This window comes from Sycon ciliatum, chromosome 4 (assembly GCF_964019385.1).
Source record: "Sycon ciliatum chromosome 4, ocSycCili1.1, whole genome shotgun sequence".
NCBI lineage: Eukaryota > Metazoa > Porifera > Calcarea > Leucosolenida > Sycettidae > Sycon > Sycon ciliatum.
This window is the reverse complement of record NC_088646.1, coordinates 9,700,619-9,718,579: the sequence shown is the minus strand read 5'-3', so window position 1 is coordinate 9,718,579 and position 17,961 is coordinate 9,700,619. Positions and strand designations below refer to the sequence as shown.

General features: G+C 46.7%; 2 protein-coding genes across 4 annotated transcripts in view; both read left to right on the top strand.

The window, feature by feature from the left end:
* Positions 1 to 2,770, top strand: part of LOC135814368 (mediator of RNA polymerase II transcription subunit 6-like) — a 7,761-nt gene extending 4,991 nt beyond the window's left edge. Inside the window, exons 7-9 of one of the 2 annotated variants that reach the window (XR_010553180.1) lie at positions 613 to 655; positions 2,206 to 2,589; positions 2,630 to 2,770. Coding sequence is in view for 1 of the 2 variants with exons in the window: in XM_065327478.1 (XP_065183550.1) it covers positions 613 to 655; positions 2,206 to 2,369 (207 nt within the window). In the remaining variant the exon portion in view is untranslated. Of the gene's footprint in view, positions 1 to 612; positions 656 to 2,205 lie in introns of both variants that reach the window. The other variant, XM_065327478.1, reaches the window with a different exon arrangement.
* Positions 2,771 to 7,917: 5,147 nt separating this feature from the next.
* On the top strand, positions 7,918 to 17,523 carry LOC135814367 (protein wingless-like). Of its 2 annotated transcripts, none has more exons than XM_065327476.1 (4): positions 7,918 to 8,564; positions 14,012 to 14,208; positions 14,693 to 15,009; positions 16,423 to 17,523. In XM_065327476.1, the coding sequence occupies exons 1-4, from the start codon at positions 8,449 to 8,451 to the stop codon at positions 16,891 to 16,893; spliced, it is 1,101 nt and encodes a 366-aa protein (XP_065183548.1). In that variant the 5' UTR covers positions 7,918 to 8,448; the 3' UTR covers positions 16,894 to 17,523. The 2 variants fall into 2 exon arrangements, with proteins under 2 accessions (XP_065183548.1, XP_065183549.1); XM_065327477.1 differs by lacking the exon at positions 7,918 to 8,564 and adding an exon at positions 12,444 to 12,694.
* The last annotated feature ends 438 nt before the right edge of the window (positions 17,524 to 17,961 follow it).

Below are 17,961 nucleotides of genomic sequence, written 5' to 3'. Positions count from 1 at the left end.
TCGGCGATGTTGCCATCGTCAGGTACGAATGAGACAATAGAGAGGTTTCGCTTCACGTTGTTCTGCACTACACCGTGAAATTTCACGTCGGTGTGGCAAATTTTGGCGTCGAAACTCCCGTTCATGACGTGAGCTGAGGTCAACTCACGTTCGACGTGAACGCGAGTTTTTCAAATTTAGCCTTGCTATCAGGTTGGGATTATTGACTCGATTTTGTCGATTTTGCCTAAACTAGCTATAAATAATATTTGTGCGACTTTGGCCTCACCAAAAATCACTTTTTTCACTTTTTGAAGTTTTCGCTCCCGTTCCTGTCGTCAGCGAAACGGCGTGCTTCACAAGCAACGTGAAACGAAAGCTCTTTCTGAGCTCGCGTCGACGCAAAAAATTGACGTTCACGCAAGAGCACAAATCACGCGGGTCGAAACCTCTCTAATGATGCCATGCAGGCCACCATTGCATCTCACACGATTGAGTCCCTCTGCAATACTGGCGCAGATGTTTGTGAACTGCTTAGTCCAGGCACTGCTGTACTGCATTGTCAGCTCAGCATGTATACAGTAGCCCGTATGCCTGTGTTGTTTGGTCTGTTGTTTCTCTTCTTCTGCGTAGGCAACTACCGGCGAAGCTAAAACACCCGCAGCTGCCAGCTCCAGTAAGGATTATTGGTAGTAGATAAGTGCTAAGTGTGACTGTGTGTAGTTCAGGTCTTGCCAAGTACAGTTGTGCTGGGTGAAATCAGACACGAAGTGCGTATTTCGCACCCTGAACTTGCACAGCCCTTGACGCCCTGGAACTGGTGTGAATGCTGCTAGACGTAAACACAAGTGATGTAATCGATACTGGTCCAGGACGCTAGCTTTGCACTCTGGGTCGGATTTCAGTGAGCGCAACCGTACATCTAGTGCATGTTTTTGGAAGGGAGAAAAATAGGATGGTGCTCATGTACTGCTTTAAATTGGTGCTGACATGCTTCGGTGGGATAAATAGCGGGAAATTCTGCCAAAAAAAAACAGGAAAAGGCAGAAAAAAATGTTGGCAGTACTTGAAGTACATGTAGAAAACGATAATTATAGGAATGGGTACCATGATTATTAATTATAGGAATGGGTACCATGATTATTATGAAGTTTAGCATCACTAATTTGGCTTTTTGAATTTTTCTTTCGCTGTTTGGTACTGAAATGCAAACTGTCACATTTTCTGTACTGAAAAGTGACAAGCGGTCGGAGCACACATCGCAAATCCGTGCCAGGACAGTCGTAAATTTGACAACGCTATACACCCATATCTCTCTCTTACTGGGGCGATCTGGGACCAGGCACAGCCCGTAACTCAGAATCCCGCACGTTTTGATGGGGAAGTGCCAGAGACCTGGCATATGACGTCACTGTTTCCACGAAAGTTGGCAAAAGGGTAGTAATATTTCCACTAAAACTCACCCACAGGGCGTTGTCTGGTAGACCGAGGTGCCCGTAACCTTGAAGTGCGGATAAGAGAGATATGAGTGTGCTGCCTGTACTTTAAATACTACCAAGTACAATTTTGCGTTTTGTCACCATCATGCCAGCACAAATACTGTTTTTTTAGTCGTCTATGAAAGGCGACCTTCGTCACTTTTGGCTTATTTGACATATCGGCATGGCCTTGTACACAGAATGTGTCATGCTACACCTCATACATAATTGCGTGCGTCCAACAACGTACTAGTACATCGTCCGCACACAAGGGAATAATAACTCAAAGCATGCTCATTGTTTCACAGTATCATTGCATCGGTAGTTTTCTCCATCCATTGTCACTGCCGTCTGAACGTATCATTAGTTTTCTCCATCCATTGTCACTGCCGTCTGAACGTATCATTAGTTTTCTCCATCCATTGTCACTGCCGTCTGAACGTATCATTAGTTTTCTCCATCCATTGTCACTGCCGTCTGAACGTATCATTAGTTTTCTCCATCCATTGTCACTGCCGTCTGAACGTATCATTAGTTTTCTCCATCCATTGCCACTGCCGTCTGAACGTATCATTAGTTTTCTCCATCCATTGTCACTGCCGTCTGAACGTATCAGTAGTTCTCTCCATCCATTGTCACTGCCGTCTGAACGTATCAGTAGGCTTCTGCATGCAAATTGCTTTTGCAACAGCTTGATGATTCGTGTGTTTTACTAAATTGTGCGGATGGCCGACTTGCTCCTGTTCAGATGAAAGCGGCGAAGGCCCTGGTGCACCTTCCAGTACAGAGGCACCCAGCGCTGCACAGGCATCGGTGTCGACTTCAGCTTCTGCTCAGATCACATCTGTGAAAAGGTCTGCAGGTGAGGACAGCACCGAGGCACCTGCTGCAAAACGTTCCAGGCTGGCGTGAGGCAGGCATCTTCTCTTTTACTTTACCTCCCGTTCCCCCCCCCCCCGTGTTATGGTTTTTACTGCATCTGTACAAAGAAGTTTTTTATATTATTATTTCAGTGTCCTTTCTAGTGTATATATGACATGCAACTTTTAACTTAATTTTTTGTTCCATTGTTCGTCCTCCTATTCTCCACTCTGTATTATAGTTGTATTTCCAGCTTGACTGTTTATAATAGGTCTAATTCGCTTTCTTGAAGAGATTTTTACCTCCCTCAGGTCTAATTCGCTGTTAAGCGGATTTCTTGAAGAGGTTTTTACCTCCCTCTGTTCATGGTGTTGTTTATTTGCGAATTTGTGTCATGTACCCATATTGACACATGTGTAATCAAAAGCTTGATTGCAATGAAGCAGGAATCAGTCATGTGAAGAGTGCATAACCCCTGGGCATGGGGCCGGGGGTTGAATTAAACCATCCAATTTGGTTGCCGGAGTTACGAGTATTGGTGTTGAGTTAAAAAAAAACCCGGCTTAGGTCATCCCAGAAACTTGTGTGTCAGGTGGTCTCTACGTAGTGCTGGTAGTAGTACTGGTAGTAGTGCTGGTAGTAGTGCTGGTAGTAGTGCTGCCTGCTGGTAGTAGTGCTGGTAGTCTACATGATTGTATAATTCCACAGTGTATAGTACAGTAAAACCTGTGACTAACGACCACCCCTTGGGCCCAGAGAAAGCGGTCTTAAGTGGCAGGTGGTCCTTAGTTAGAGGTTTGCACCGCACAACCATAATGTGAGACCGTCGGTGCCTGGATACGTGGTCTTTTAAAAATAGACTTTAGTGCCAGGCTGGTCGGCGGTCGCTAGTCACGGTGGTCTTTAGTTACAGGTTTTACTGCACATGCACTTGTCTTAGGGTGAACTCCATTGCCATTGTGGCATTGGTCGAGGAGTCATTGTTTAGGTAGGCGCACACAGTGTAGTCATTGCAAGCGACGGTTCTGGCAGCATCCTTGTGTGACACATTACATAGGTATTTGCGCACGCGAACACCAGGAGAGATTCCTAGGCTCATTGTTTCTTCACTCCCCGTTTACTCTCAATTGTTAGTATCCTAATCTCTTACTATGTGCTTCCATAGCCTTTGCTATGTTCTTCCATATAGCCACTTCTAGGCTAAGCCTTCGCCATCATTCTATAGGGTCGTCATCCCGTTTGAATGTGCGAAGTAAAATAAAAACCAACACTGTGACAACAACAACTTACTTCACTCTACTTACCCAGGTTATCTAATCTTGTTCTTAAATCTTTTCTCCCTTTCCATCATCATCATCATCATAACATTGGGCATGATTGCCCGTTTGACTTGCGATGTAAAATAAACAAAATACCGGCAACACACCGGCTGGCACTCAAGGGGGCGCTTCACACAACCTGACAAAGGCACTCCTCCAAGTTGAAATAGTGCAACATTTCGGTCATCAGAAGTTCAGGAATGAAGTGGACATTGGAAAGGAGGTCACCAGGGTAAGTTCTGTGCCAATGGGATTCGCAGCACAAAACAAAGACGGAACAGAGACAAAACTTCACAGAGCAGGACCGAGACAATTGGCAGAATTGGTAAGTGCTGAATACACCGTTGCTGGTAGGAGAATGATGTGATAAAACTAAAGCGACAAAAGTAGATTCAGTGCGAGAACGGGAGCAAGAAACAGCAGCGTGTGTATGGTATGTATTCTTTATTAATTTTTACTTCACCAAACGAACGATGCCTTCCCACCAGCCACGGCTGGCGTGTGTGGACAAAGTCCTACTAGCGCAGAGAAGAAGCCACAAACGCACTCTTCAGCTTTAGTTACTGTTGGTTAGGCACTACCACAACTACACTTTGCTATCAGACAAACTGCTGATTCTTGCCGCTAACATGCTCGCTTAATCAGCAGCAGGCCCTCCCTGGTATGGCGCGAGGGAAGGTGTAGCTTAGCTGCCTCAGCCTCATCATGTATACCGCCCGGCCCGGGGACAAAAGGGTCCATTTTTATACTCCTTGCTTTCTACTTCTCAAGTTTCCATACACTGGACCGACTCTATGATCGTCAACCTCAGTGATACAATCTGTGTTGTGCTGATGGCTGTTCAGTTTCCGCCCAGCGACAAGAACTGTTTCCACCTTCTAAATCTTACTACAGTACTAGTTCTTAGGCCTCAGCCGCGGAGCTCAGAGTGACTGGTTGGACCGATCGCAATGAAGTCTCATGCTCACTGTCTACTTTCCTGCAACACAGTCTATAATACACTAGGCGCATGGACTAACAGCAGCAACAAGGAAGGTGCGTGGCCGTGATGTGCAGACTGCAGCTTTGCAGTTTTCTCGCGGACCATCCCGTTTTGGAAAATGCGCTTTTTAAGAGTTCCACAAACATGGCGAAGAAGGTAAGATTACTAAGAACTGGCTGACAAGCACCACTACTGAGTAAAAGAAGATAACTAAAACTCATTCATTCCATTCATTCCTTTAGACTTTATTTGAAGGATTCTCCAAACTGAACAGGAAACTTGTATGCATAAAGAGTGGGGTTCTGAACTCTTCGTCTTCTCACTCAGCAAGTAGCATCCTGTCCGTCGTGTGCCTCCTAACACTATAACGATGGCCACCTTTGCACGTGTCCAGCTCACCTGAGCTGCCCATCACGGTGCACAATTGTATACTAATAGTACCGGTAGCATAACACAAGTGCTTCCCATGTGGCACTGGCAGCATGCAGTGCAACAAACGTTACAAAGTCAAAGAGGCTCGTGGTCAGGAGTCAGGACATGTCCACAGGAAATCCTCTGCACGTACATGCAGCTGTCCCTAGAACTACATTGTAGTAGTAGAAGGACATCGTAGTCTGTGACTCGTGTGAGGCATCTTCGACTGCCAGTGTACACCAGTTGTAGTTCCACACACCTGACTCCTGAGTGCTCAGATCAAGTAAGTAAGTTAGTTCTGTGCAGTGTGACTGTCCAGTGAGGCCGAATTTGCGGACCGCACATCAACCTTGGTACTTCGAAGTACAACCTGACGCCCTTGGTGCAGCGGAAACTGTCCTGATATGACAGGATTCCGCTTGATCCAGGGATGCAAGTTCGATCTACAGCACTTTTGGTGCAAGACTTGAAATGTGTCCGCTGAATACAGGACTCTACATGGCACATTCAGTACTTTCAACGGCACCATCGCAGCCATGCATCTAGCGCATGATCATCATTCAACTAATAAGCACACAGTCACTATGTTACGTGGAAACATTTCAAAGACGTTGAACGAACCGAAAAATGTCCAAAGTACGGAGCATTGAAAAGAGTGTACCTGTATTCAGGGAAAACACTTCAAAACAGAACGGGATATTATTGATAGGTTAATATCCAATCCAAATCGAATGCGACATTCGGGTGGGTGGTTACCAACAGCCAGTGCATGCCGGAGTATGTGGTGTGATGTGTGTGCGGAAAAAAAGAATGAAAAAAGACCAAAAAGTAGGGATTCACTGGCCAGAAAAAGCCACTTCATAGCTGTGTGCTACAGTGTGTGGTGTAGACCAGGCTGAATAGTGGCGGTCAATTCTTCAGCCTTGCAAGCTGTTGAATGGTGCAATCCCAGCACAAGCTGCTATGGCTTCTGCCGTAGCATCGCTATCATCGCCTCCGGCGATGGGCGTCCAATGGTCCAATGGTGTGTGTGTGTGTGTGTGTGTGTGTTCTGTGGAATGCGCGGTTTGTACTGTACTTGGGCACACACGCACGATGTCCTCGCCGCAGCTACAGGTGCCTAGGGACCGCGATGTCTGTCGGCGCCATTGCTGGTCGCACGTTCGTCAGAGGTGGTAAAACTGGGGCCTCACATGTCAAACACAATGTGACAATGACGTGTAGGGGCCGGAATAGCTAGCCCTCCGCGTCTGCCGGCGATCTACTCGTACAATCATGTACATAGTGCGCCGCCCGTGATTACAGAGCGCGTGTAGATGTGCGTAACTCTACGTGACTGGTCGACAGCGCCATATATGGTCAGCCATCAACTACGAATACTTAGTGAGCAAGAATAGAAAAATTAATAATACAATGCGTAAGCTGTTGATATCAGCCATGCACAGCTACTCAGTCGAACAGTCTGCCGTATACCAAGGTATACATGTACGCGTCTGGTATAGGGGCATCAGAGCTAGACGAGTCTTGAGCCTGTGCAAACGATGCCTCCTAGTCTTACATGTACGTCTCACCTGGACCTCAACATACAGTAATGTACATGTAGCTCATAAGCATTCTATCTTTCTGCGGCTGGGACGCTCCTTTCAGTACCCTTGCTTTCCCGGATCGACGCCTGCCATCACCTCCCACACGCGCACGTACATGTACCTGCCACTCGTAGAATCTACACTACTCACTAGCACTGTCATCATGGTCATGGGCTCTCAACACTACACTACAGTAGTGCATGTATGAACACGGGGCCGCACTGGGGCTCGAGTACTAATAATATGGCAAGACAATCATTCTTGATGAACTCGACATGCCTGCTTCACTTATTACACAGTGGATCTTTTGTTCACGCTGATCCGGTCCATGGATCCAGATCAGCGATCTTCCCATTTCCCTAGGAGAAGGCCAGATTGCCGGGCTCAGCCCGCTTTCTTATGCATATCATCATGAGTACACAAGCAGGTTGTCCCTTGAAGTAAGTTAACATGTCAATAATGATCTAAATAATTTAGATCATTATTGACATGTTAATTACATCATGAAAGGTGCATGCAGCATGCATCCTTGACCTCGGCCCTATTCTATGTGCACGCCACCACGGAGCGGATGAGCTCCGCGAGACGGTAGGGTGGACACATGCGTTCCAGAGTCACGTCCGAGTCCGAGCTGCACTGGGACGGCTATGGCAGCATGCGGAACCCAGTTCGCTAGTGCAGCGGGCAGGATCATGCAGTGCTATCTTGAATATGGTGTAAATATTGACATGGGACCGTTGTGGATCGTTGAAGAAACAGTTGGAGCCGCCCCTCTGACCTCATGCGGAGAAGACGTGCAGACCGGCTCGGACTGTTAGAGAGGACGCTCATTGTGAGCGGAGTGACGGTTACCGGACTGGAACTCTGCAACAAGAAGGTACAATGTAGGTACAATGTAGGTTACTGGTACGATGGAAGTGCTACACCTAGTAAGCAGTATCAGACCTATGCGGCTCACTAAGGACATTTGGCTATACTGCATACAGTACTGAGTATAGCAATATTACATCGTCCGCGCACAGTCACTGCTATGCGTCACTGTTGACGGTCAGTACATGTAGTACGGGTGGCATTGACGTATTGCCACTGTTCTCAGTCTAAGTGGAGTTAACCTCTCAGTGTAAACTTTGAGTAGCACTAGCAGGAGTGCGAGTGGAGTAGGATCAAGACAACAGCATACAACAGTAGCATGTCTGTATATGTATGTATGCAATGATCGACTACGGCCGCGACAAACTAGTAGTAGTAATCACAACTTTTGCTTTGCCAAAGCACACCACTGCCACCACCGACACCACATGCACACTGCTAGTGCATATTGAAGCTTCCCATGAAAATACTCCGGAGTCCGACGGCCGCCGCACTGTATAAGATAACAGGCCAGATGTCAAGTCACTCCTGCTAGTCGTGTTCAAAAGCAGCCGAAGCAAGTCTTCACGGGCTACCTGCTGATTTTACGTTCACGTCAAGCAGCTCCGACCATCGCTAGACTTTGGTGTCGATAATAGTATAAGATCAGAACGTATTGAAGATTCTCAGCATTTGTGAGAGGTGTGTGTTGAGCATTGACAAGCGAAAACCTCACCGTCTTGCTTTCAGTTGAAAGGAAGAGAGGACTTTTGTTTCGGCGTGGATTGGATAGTCGAGCAGTGCCTGGAAGCAAGCATAGTGGTAGCCAGTGCTGCTCGGTTCGCCTATATGCTACAACTGATTCGATTAGCTGAACAGCGGTGAGGGAAGGTCACAGAATTACTGTAACCGGTACAACAACTCAAAGATCCGCTGTGTGGTCAATCGTCCTAGGGACGACTTCCTTCTTACCAGTCAGAATGGCTCTGAAGCTTGCACCCAACATGGCATTTGTGTCCTACCGCACTATTTCTTCTAAATTTGTCACCGTCATCTGCCTTCTGATGGCCATAACAACTATACAGGCGCTTCCGGGGTAAGAGATGGAGCCGTTTTTTTGTCGTTGTGCGTTCGTGTGTTCCCCTGCGTGCGTGTGTTTGAGCGTGTTTGCTTACCCGTATAACATTATAATGCGTGCATTGGGGTGTGTGTTAGACTTTTCAAAGCGCGAAGACTTCGCTTGTTTGAGGACCTGCTGTAGGTGTTCGTCCAGCCATGTATTTGATGGGAGTTTGTTGACAACATTGTCAAGCCGGAAAACGGGACAACTACCTGGTAGCGTGGCACGGAAATGTAGCCGTATAACCATGATGTAGACAGATACATGTCGTGATTGAGATCGGATGAGATGGTATGCATCATGCCCAAATACCTCTTGGCACAAACTACTGGCAACCATTCGGATTATTGAATACGCACGAAATCATGTTCGGTGCGCAATCATTGTCTCTTTCAGGCCAGAGTTTGTCTTTGTGCAGAAGCTTCCTCCTCCCCCCCCCCCCCCCCCTCCCCCAGCTTCTTGGCCCACGGCTGGGTTCCAGTTAGAAAAACTCCTCGTATCATATTGCGGACTAATTGTCCCCTGCAGCACAGCCCGTTAGTTGCTCAGGAAAGGTCTGGGCGCAGCACCATTGCCAATGCATTGGGATCGCCCGTACTACAGTATTGTTTTCTGATGAATGATTTGGTACTGGGCAAGATCGTGCCGATCCCATAGAAAACTGCTTCCTGCGTCCTGTAAGGATGGAAGGAGGGTCGTGATTCTCTCGCAGTGCTCCAAAACCACTAATCTCACTTTTCATACTCGGACCTGTTAATTAACCATCCCTTGGTTGTTGCTTGTCTCTACGTCTCACCATGGCATGTGCATGTATCGGTATTTGTTATCTTACAAACACGCGAGCAGATTGTCATCACTTTACCATTCATCGGGCCACTCAACACCTAGTCGTTAGCTCTCTTGCTCAGCGAGCAATAAACGGGAGTTCGCCCTTGGGTCAGGATCTGCGCTAAAATCGATCGCTTGGCATTTGCAGAGATGCAAATCATCAGCCAATCAAAAAGCAAAGGGCCTACAAAAACTTAGAATCCCGGTACCACATTGCTTATCCTACAACACCTGGCGGTGGTAAAACGTCCCGACCGGACTTGTCATCTGCATAGTGCTTTATGATGACTTTCAGACAGGTGCGTGTTCATTTTGCGTGTGTGTTCGCCCGCTGAGCGTCAACCGCTATACCAGTCGACCAACTGAAACTTGTTCATTGTTTGATGTCCATGCATATCCGCGCCCTACAATGCACAGACAGCACTCCTCTTGTTGTGGCTGGATGTGAATTTATATTTTACCTTCCGTGCGACGTGCTCACTATAAACGTGACAGCAAAAGAAAGAAAAATAGACAGAAATGAAGTGTAGGATGCTCGAGGTTTCTTGGATCTGTCTCGTCACGATGCTCTACTCTACTTGTCCTTTCAAGGACAGGAGATTCGCACCGGATGTGGAGCAAGATCATGGCAATCAGCCACCCCAGGCGTCATCTTCTGATGTGCCCAATCCCATTGCAAGTTACTTGCGGTAGTGTCCCGTTGACATTATGACGTTTGGGGATACTGCAATAGTCGTCATGTAGATATGTGGGGTGGATGTAGACTTGAGAATGGTCAAGACAAGCCTGAGACGATCCATTCCTGTGGCCGTGGCAGCTTCAAGTTGCTGCTACACTGACTGTGGTTAATTCCAACGGTGATGTGTCCTCGGAAGGCAGCGTGTGATGCTGATGCACCCTTTCTCGAGCAGCAGCAGCAAAATGATGATGACTAGCATTTTCGCATATAATACAGAAGAAAACAGAGACGTACTGGTGGCAGGGGGACAAATGTCAAGAAACATATGCGATATCATGAAAGAAAGGAAGATAGTTATATTGACTGAAACCTTGAGTAAGAAACTTCCGACTGACTGTGTGAGACAGCAGTACGACTGAGTGTTGACCAGTGTTGCCATACGGAAAGAAAAGAATGGAGGAAATTTCACAGTTGATGTTGTACTAGTAGTAGGCGGCTAGCAGCCATTCTTGACTCTTTCACAGTATAGAGATGCTTTTGCACTGATTGAGACGCTCTTTTGCATTGAGACGCTCTTGCACGAAACGATCGATCTACTCAAGCTAATCATTCTCGTACAATTGTCACCTGGTGTAGAAACTACTAGAAAGCTACTAGAAAACCCTTGCCTGACGTGGTTGTGAGGAACGTGAACGGGCGCAGGATCTAGGACCTCCAAGTGCTGATACCGTACATACAGCTCTTTCTGTTGTACCCGATCTCCCTCTGATGTACCGCTGACTCTACGCTGAAGATCTAAGTATTTTAATTCTCATTCTCATTATAATTTTCATATTCGCTTTCATGTTATTGGGTTCTATGCCCGTTTGAATTTGCGAATCAAAATAAATACAAACAAACAAACTCTGACTCGAGCCTGGATCAACATTCCGCAATCCTCTCCCCGAGCGCTCTCTCTCTCTCTCTCTCTCTCTCTCTCTCTCTCTCTCTCTCTCTCTCTCTCTCTCTCTCTCTCTCTCTCTCTCTCTCTCTCTCTCCCCCCCCCCCTCCCTCCACCCCTTCCAGATGTTGGTCTGGTAAATGCAGTGGTCACGACAAGGTGCCTACACAGCACTGCATGCTCGGTGTTGAATTGCTCGCGGCGTGTCCGCTCCTTCCTGTATGGACGCGCAGCTGCAGCCTGTGCAGGGTTCAAGCGCAAGATCTGGCCTGGGTACTGGGTAGACTAGGGCAGTCCCTGTGACTGAGTCAGCAAGACAAGCGGTACAGAATGCCCGATCTATTCTACATGACTGTATTTGTGCCGCCCCGTGCCCTCCAACCACTGGACGCTAATCAGCACATTTAGGCGTGAGCCGAAAATGGTTCCCATCTGGGCAAAATAACATACTAGTTATCTCTAATTAAATCAAGCTGAAGCCGATCGACACCAAAGCCTGGCAAAGGCAAAGGAAAGATACAACGGCCATGTCGGTCGACATAATATGCATAAGCCTTTCCCGTTTCTTTCCTCAGGCGTCTGGAAGCGTTAAGTATGGAACAAAGGAGTGAGCTCTTCAAGTCCATATGAAACAATAGAAGCTCTCACAATCGTATGGCGTGGCTCTTCAATCGACTTGATCCACACTGTGATACACTTGCCGTTCGCCGTAGATCTACGTAGCCTGCCGTGTCTCAGTCTGGGCGTGCTGCAAGATTATTTACCTAATGTCCTTGGTTATGGTAGTGGAATTTGTATGCTAATCTAGAAAAGCACCCTTGACATGATGAACTGCTATACTGGCAATGCCTCATCTTCCGATCGTCGAACACTAGCAAAGCTAAGCATTCTATTGCATTGATGAGTTGTAGATCCACTTCTGTTCAGGGTGTTTTGATACTTGTCCCAGCACATGCGCCACGATGTTATGTGATCGACGACGGCCTTTGTTTTGGTTGTGTAACTAACTTTGGACTGGCGATTACCATTACTTTCACGTTGCAGGTTGAACTTTGCGCAATCGTGTTACATAATTATGTGTTTTCATTTCAAGTTCGCTACAATGGCAGATTGCTCTTGAACTTCACAGTATGGCTGCACCCTGCAGCAGTTTCGTCATTGAAGACTACTCGCCCAAAGCACTGTTCTCCTTGGCAAACGGCAATTATATACGAACCGCCTGGGGTGTGTGCCACATCCGAAAACAGTGCTACAAACACAAACATCAGCAGAGCCAAAAGCCTTGACTTTGTGCTTCATTTTTTGGCCTGCATCCGAGTCGCATACCGGTATTGCGGCACAACCACTCTGTTCAGCGGCGCCCCACAGTGACTCGACACATGCATGCGTGGAGCGTTCTGTGTGCTCCGCAGTTTCTGCGTCAGCTGGGCTTCTTCAAAATAGTTCAAGTCAGCTAGAAGTAACGATTCTAAGTTCTATCCAAGCAGCAAGGCTCTCCGGTATCTAGTATGCCATGGTTGATTGCCATGTAGGATGGCAGGTCTAAATAATAATGACCTTGAAAGAATAGAGGATACTACTACTAGCCCAGCCTCTCTGCAGCCAAGTTCAGGCAGTGTTACTGTACAAGCATGGCAGACCGGGAGCACAGCATATCGGGTACGTGCTGGATGTTGAAGATCCGCACATAATGGACGTTGAGTTTGTATTGCACATCGGAGCTCCCTACTTCGATAACTGTATCCACTAAACAGTCTATACCAACCCGAAACCGGGTTTTCTGTGCTCGAGATAGCATTTTCAGAACGAGTAGAATCTACCGGCCAAAGATAATTATTCTTTATTGAAGTGTATCTCCCCCAACTAATTACTTCATGAACGAGACTCGACAGGATCCCTGACTTGTCCACAAAACTCACAAGGAACTATTCTGCACCCACATGTAATGTATCCATTCGTTGCCCAGAACGTCCATCCATACAGAATAACTATGGGATGACCACGACGTTTTCCAGCGTGTGAGTCTCCCGCTCTCGCAGCGTAAGACGACTACATGTACTGATATCTCCGCCTGAACCTAGCTCAGTAGACACTCTACCAAGGCTTCAGGACTCCAGGCCAAGAGCAGAGAGGTCATGGACTCTGGACTGCATATGTCTACCTCGCTGCCTCTTACTCTTAGTCTTAGCATATGACCTAATGAGCGATAGACTACCAGTACACTGCGGCTCAATCAATGTCTAAGGCGAACAGAAACAGAGTTGTATTGTTGTATTCTAAGACCCAGGAATCCGGGAAAGAGTGACATATTTTCTCTGTTCATACCTCAATTTCACACAATCACACACCACTACTCAAAGCGGTTTCGCGGCTACACTTCTTCCGAAAATAACTCGGAATTTCTCTCTTTCCCTCTCTTTCTCCCTCTCTTTCCCTCTCTTTTTCCCTCTCTTTCTCCCTCCCTTTCTCTCTCTCTCCCTCTCTTTCTCCCTCTCTTTCTCCCTCCCTTTCCCTCCCTTTCCCTCTCTCTCTCTCTCTCTCTCTCTCTCTCTCTCTCTCTCTCTCTCTCTCTCTCTCTCTCTCTCTCTCTCTCTCTCTCTCTCTCTCTCTCTCTCTCTCTCTCTCTCTCTCTCTCTCTCTCTCTCTCTCTCTCTCTCTCTCTCTCTCTCTCTCTCTCTCTCTCTCTCTCTCTCTCTCTCTCTCTCTCTCTCTCTCTCTCTCTCTCTCTCTCTCTCTCTCTCTCTCTCTCTCTCTCTCTCTCTCTCTCTCTCTCTCTCTCTCACACCTCTCTCTCTTTCTCCCTATCTCTTTCTCCCTGTCTCTTTCTCCCTGTCTCTTTCTCCCTGTCTCTTTCTCCCTATCTCTTTCTCCCTATCTCTTTCTCCCGCTCTATCTCCCTCTATCCCAGTCCCTCTGTGACTATTTCCGCTTTGTATGCATCTAAAGCAAAATTGATTGCCTTCCTCTCTTGTCCAGGCGTCGCAGGCCACACAACAATGTGAACATGACGTTCATGGACATATGCTCCAAGATGGATACTGTCACTGCCCAAGTCCGGTGCTTCGCACGCAGAGGCGCAGTGTTAGCTGTGAATACATGCCAGGATGCTTTCTTCCAGGAGAAATGGAACTGCCCGGAGTCCTCTCTGGTGCCTATGCTGAAGGACACAACCAGTACGTCACGTGATGTAGCCGATCACTGTCACTTGTAAAAATGCATGTTTTCATTCAGATGTTATTTGAAGGATTGTCCAAAAGTAAATGGATACTTACCAGGGGAGTTTCTTGGAAGGGTGAGTGGAGCAAAGGGAAGTGAAAAGGGGGGTGGGGGCAAGGGAATAGACTTAGCATAAACACTGCCCAATAAAAACTAAAACCACTGGGGAGAAACAGAATACATGATGTACATGACACGTTTAGTCATGTCACCAGGGAGTACTAAACTACATGTTTTAGTACTCCCTGGTTGTCACCATCTGGCAGTATTGCTGTATAGTTTCAATTGCCACAGAAGGAATGAGGGATATAAATAATGATAATAATCATCATCCACGCAATACGTAACAATAGAACTGTCGGTAATATACAGTGCAGTGTTAGCTCTGTAAATCTCATTTGGTTCAGTGTTCTCTTTTTGTTCCTCTTGCTGTACTCTCAGATATGCCCCAAGCGGCATTCATGAAGGCACTGACCTCTGCCATGGTTGCCTACGAGATAGCACAGGGCTGTTACTATGGCTACACAAAGCTCAACTGCTACTGTCCCGTGGTGGCAGGGAAATCGGAGAAAGGAGTGAATAATGCATTTGAGTGCGCCCAAGTGATGGGATCGGGGGTTTCCGGGGCTAAATTGTACCTGGACACGGATCATATTGCCGAGCTGCTGCACCCCTTTAATAAGATATATCCGTCAGGCGGGGCCATACACTCCACGCAGGAGCAGGTGCGATTTCACAACAACCGAAAGGGACGAGAGGTAAGAAAACAGCACTTATAAAAATAAGACAGACTGTCTGCTCTTCCTTCGGAGTAGCAAAGGCTACGTTTCTTAAAATTAACATGAGCAGTTTGATTGCACCGCCACATTCCATTACTCAATGCCACTCCCTCATCTTGAGATGCCTGTTCGGTGATCTTCACTTGAAAAAAAAAGGACTTGATCTTCACTTGGCTAAGCTCAGTCCACCCACCATGGGTACAGCAGTACCCGCAAGGTCTGTGACGGATGCCGATGTTGAACACTATAGGGCCTAGATGCTGCACATTGGATCATACCCAGACTGTGTACCCAACAACATACGGCCCATGCAGTTCAGCAGCTGTCTTCTTGTAGCCTGTGGAATGTGAGCACAGCAGCAGCAGCAGCATTTTTTTTGTCTTTGCCTGTGAGCTGTGATCATTGTAAAAAAATAAAAAATAAAAAAATGTAGTACAATAGTATAATAATACTTAAGCCATCATTCACCCCAGTGTCTGGAGATATGTGGATTTTGTAGAAAAAAAAGAAAGAAAAAAGCACCAGGGCCTCCCCTGAGTATGCCAGCAATCCATGCCCAACCATCAGTGGATGGTAAACATTTGCCCGGCAAAGTGAGGAATTTCGATGTAGATTCCCCAAAACACTCGGTAGTAGAGTAAATGCGGCGTAGTAGGAATTTACTCAGCCAGGCTGTGCATTGCAGGATTACCTTTTTGTAAGTGTAATGCGTCAAGCAATATTCACTGGGGTCAAGTATGTTTAACCCCAACATCCCATCGACTGTCCAGCAATACAATGCAATGCAGCATCTCCCGTTTCAGTACTTAGTATTGGTTTACAAAGATGTAATCCATATTACATGTATGTAAATTTATGCCCATATTAATAGCTGGACTGAGTGTGGCTGAAAATGTCACCTGCACAAAACACCAAACCACATCAGTACGGCTGGTAGGGTTAAAAAGCGCTTCAAACACCAACAGCAGGACAACAGGATAGAATTGCTGTTAATTAACCCAAGGAGGTAACTTAACTTCAACACATTCAGCATTAAAGTACTGAGGGTGCACTGTAGGCATTCTCACCATACACGTTGAAAGCAGGACTCGGTCGTCAAATACTAGTACGGGTATTCGACAACTGCGTGGTGTGGTTGACAGTGGCGTCCTGGGTCAATATGCTTGTTTATTTGTTTGTTTATTTTATTTTACTTCACCAAGTGAACAGGCATTTCTGCCTTCTCACCAGGTCCGGAGACCTAGTTCCGACAAAAATGATGAAGAGCGATATTAGAACTCTGTCATTCTCTTTGCACTGAGCTCAGTGAACATTTGCCAGACTGGCTCAGTTAGAAAGAGAGTACTAAACTTGGTGTCTTTTTCCCTATTGTGTTCATTTCCTGGACTTCAGGTCTTTAAAAGAATGGCGCGGGTAAAGTGCACTTGCCATGGTCTATCTGGTGCCTGCAATCTGAAGACTTGCGTCAGAACCCCTGCGAGGCCAGCAGCCATCGCACGAGAGCTGCGACGCATGTACGACAATGCTCGCTTCATGCAACCACAGCAGGCGAGGAATCTGAGGCACGTTCGGCCAGCTCCCACCCAGCTCCTGTACACCGCACATCCGCCGAGCATGTGCCAACCGCTCCCGGACCTGGGTTTCCCTGGCATCCAGAATCGTCAGTGTACAATGCCCTTCAGCAACCCGGTTGCGTTTACCCTACTGCCAAAACCCGGCGCCTGCTCCGCCCTATGCTGCGGTCGAAACATATTGAGCAAAGATGTCAGTGTGGTATATAAATCTGTGTGCGATTTTAAATGGGATACCGGGCGTAAGTGCGTAAAATCCCGGATGACATCAGCTTTCTATTACTGCGTATAAGTTGCAGTGCAGTTTCATGTCAGTCTATGTCCAACGCTCGTTCAACTTAAATAAAAAAAGATGTGTCCTATAATACTTCGACTATCAACATAAGACTTTCAACAACAAGACTCTAAAAATACAAAAGTACGAACCAACTTCTCTATTTATTGCAATATCAAGTTCCTTTGGCCTTCATGCTGCATAAATGCTTTGCTGGAACAGGTCAATGCTGGATCAATGATGTACGACGTATGTGCTAATAAATATAAATTCGCTGCTTGATTTAGACACTAGTATAGTAGATCTCAATAATTATTTTTTGCCATTTGCTGAACAGAACTAGTGCATTCAGCTTCCCTTTAGGCTCATTAGGCACCAGCGTCCACCGACGATGCACATACTTCTGATAGTACAAGGCTCTTCTCCTCCCTGGCATCTCTCTAATCATGGTCACAGGCAAATGATGCAGAATTCAGTAACCCCTTGATGATCAGCATGTTCGCTGATGATAGTAAAAGCATATTTTGAATCCACTTACAAGCTGTGCCCTGCTCCTCATTTAGCTGTGCATCAAGACGCTTTTATTTCAGAAAATTTGATTTGCTGTTTCCGCTGAGATAAATTATATCTATGTATATCATCCGTGAATTCTTCCTTGTTTCTTCGAAATTTAGAGTCCAATTCAGTGCTTTTGATTGATTCATGGGGTACCTGGGGACAAAAAGTGGTATGGTCAATACCGCAGTGACCGTAGTGTATCCCACGCCCCTGCGTGACACACACACACACAGGCACACACACACATGCATGCGCCCGTACGCATGCCACACCACGCGGATAACAGGAAGGCAACCAAAACAAGAAAGAAAACAGGGTACTATATTTGACCTTAATTAACGTTGTAAAATGCCCTTTAGAAGCCAAGTGCAATGATCACTTGACCCACCGCCCCTTCTGCCTGGAAACCGTTCTTGACTTCTGGTAACACTTATCACGGTATGGCCTTTACAGAAAGCAGTGCCCTGGGTGTGCCAAAGAGCTGCTTGTCAGCCTGATTGGTTGACCTTCTGCCCGAGCTGGTCAAGT

Bases quoted from the DNA above. Each gene is read 5' to 3' on its own strand.
- LOC135814367 (XM_065327476.1), top strand. From the start codon at position 8,449: ATGGCTCTGAAGCTTGCACCCAACATGGCATTTGTGTCCTACCGCACT. The intron at 14,209-14,692 runs GTACGTCACGTG...CTGTACTCTCAG, and splicing joins TATGCTGAAGGACACAACCA to ATATGCCCCAAGCGGCATTC. The intron at 15,010-16,422 runs GTAAGAAAACAG...CCTGGACTTCAG, and splicing joins ACAACCGAAAGGGACGAGAG to GTCTTTAAAAGAATGGCGCG.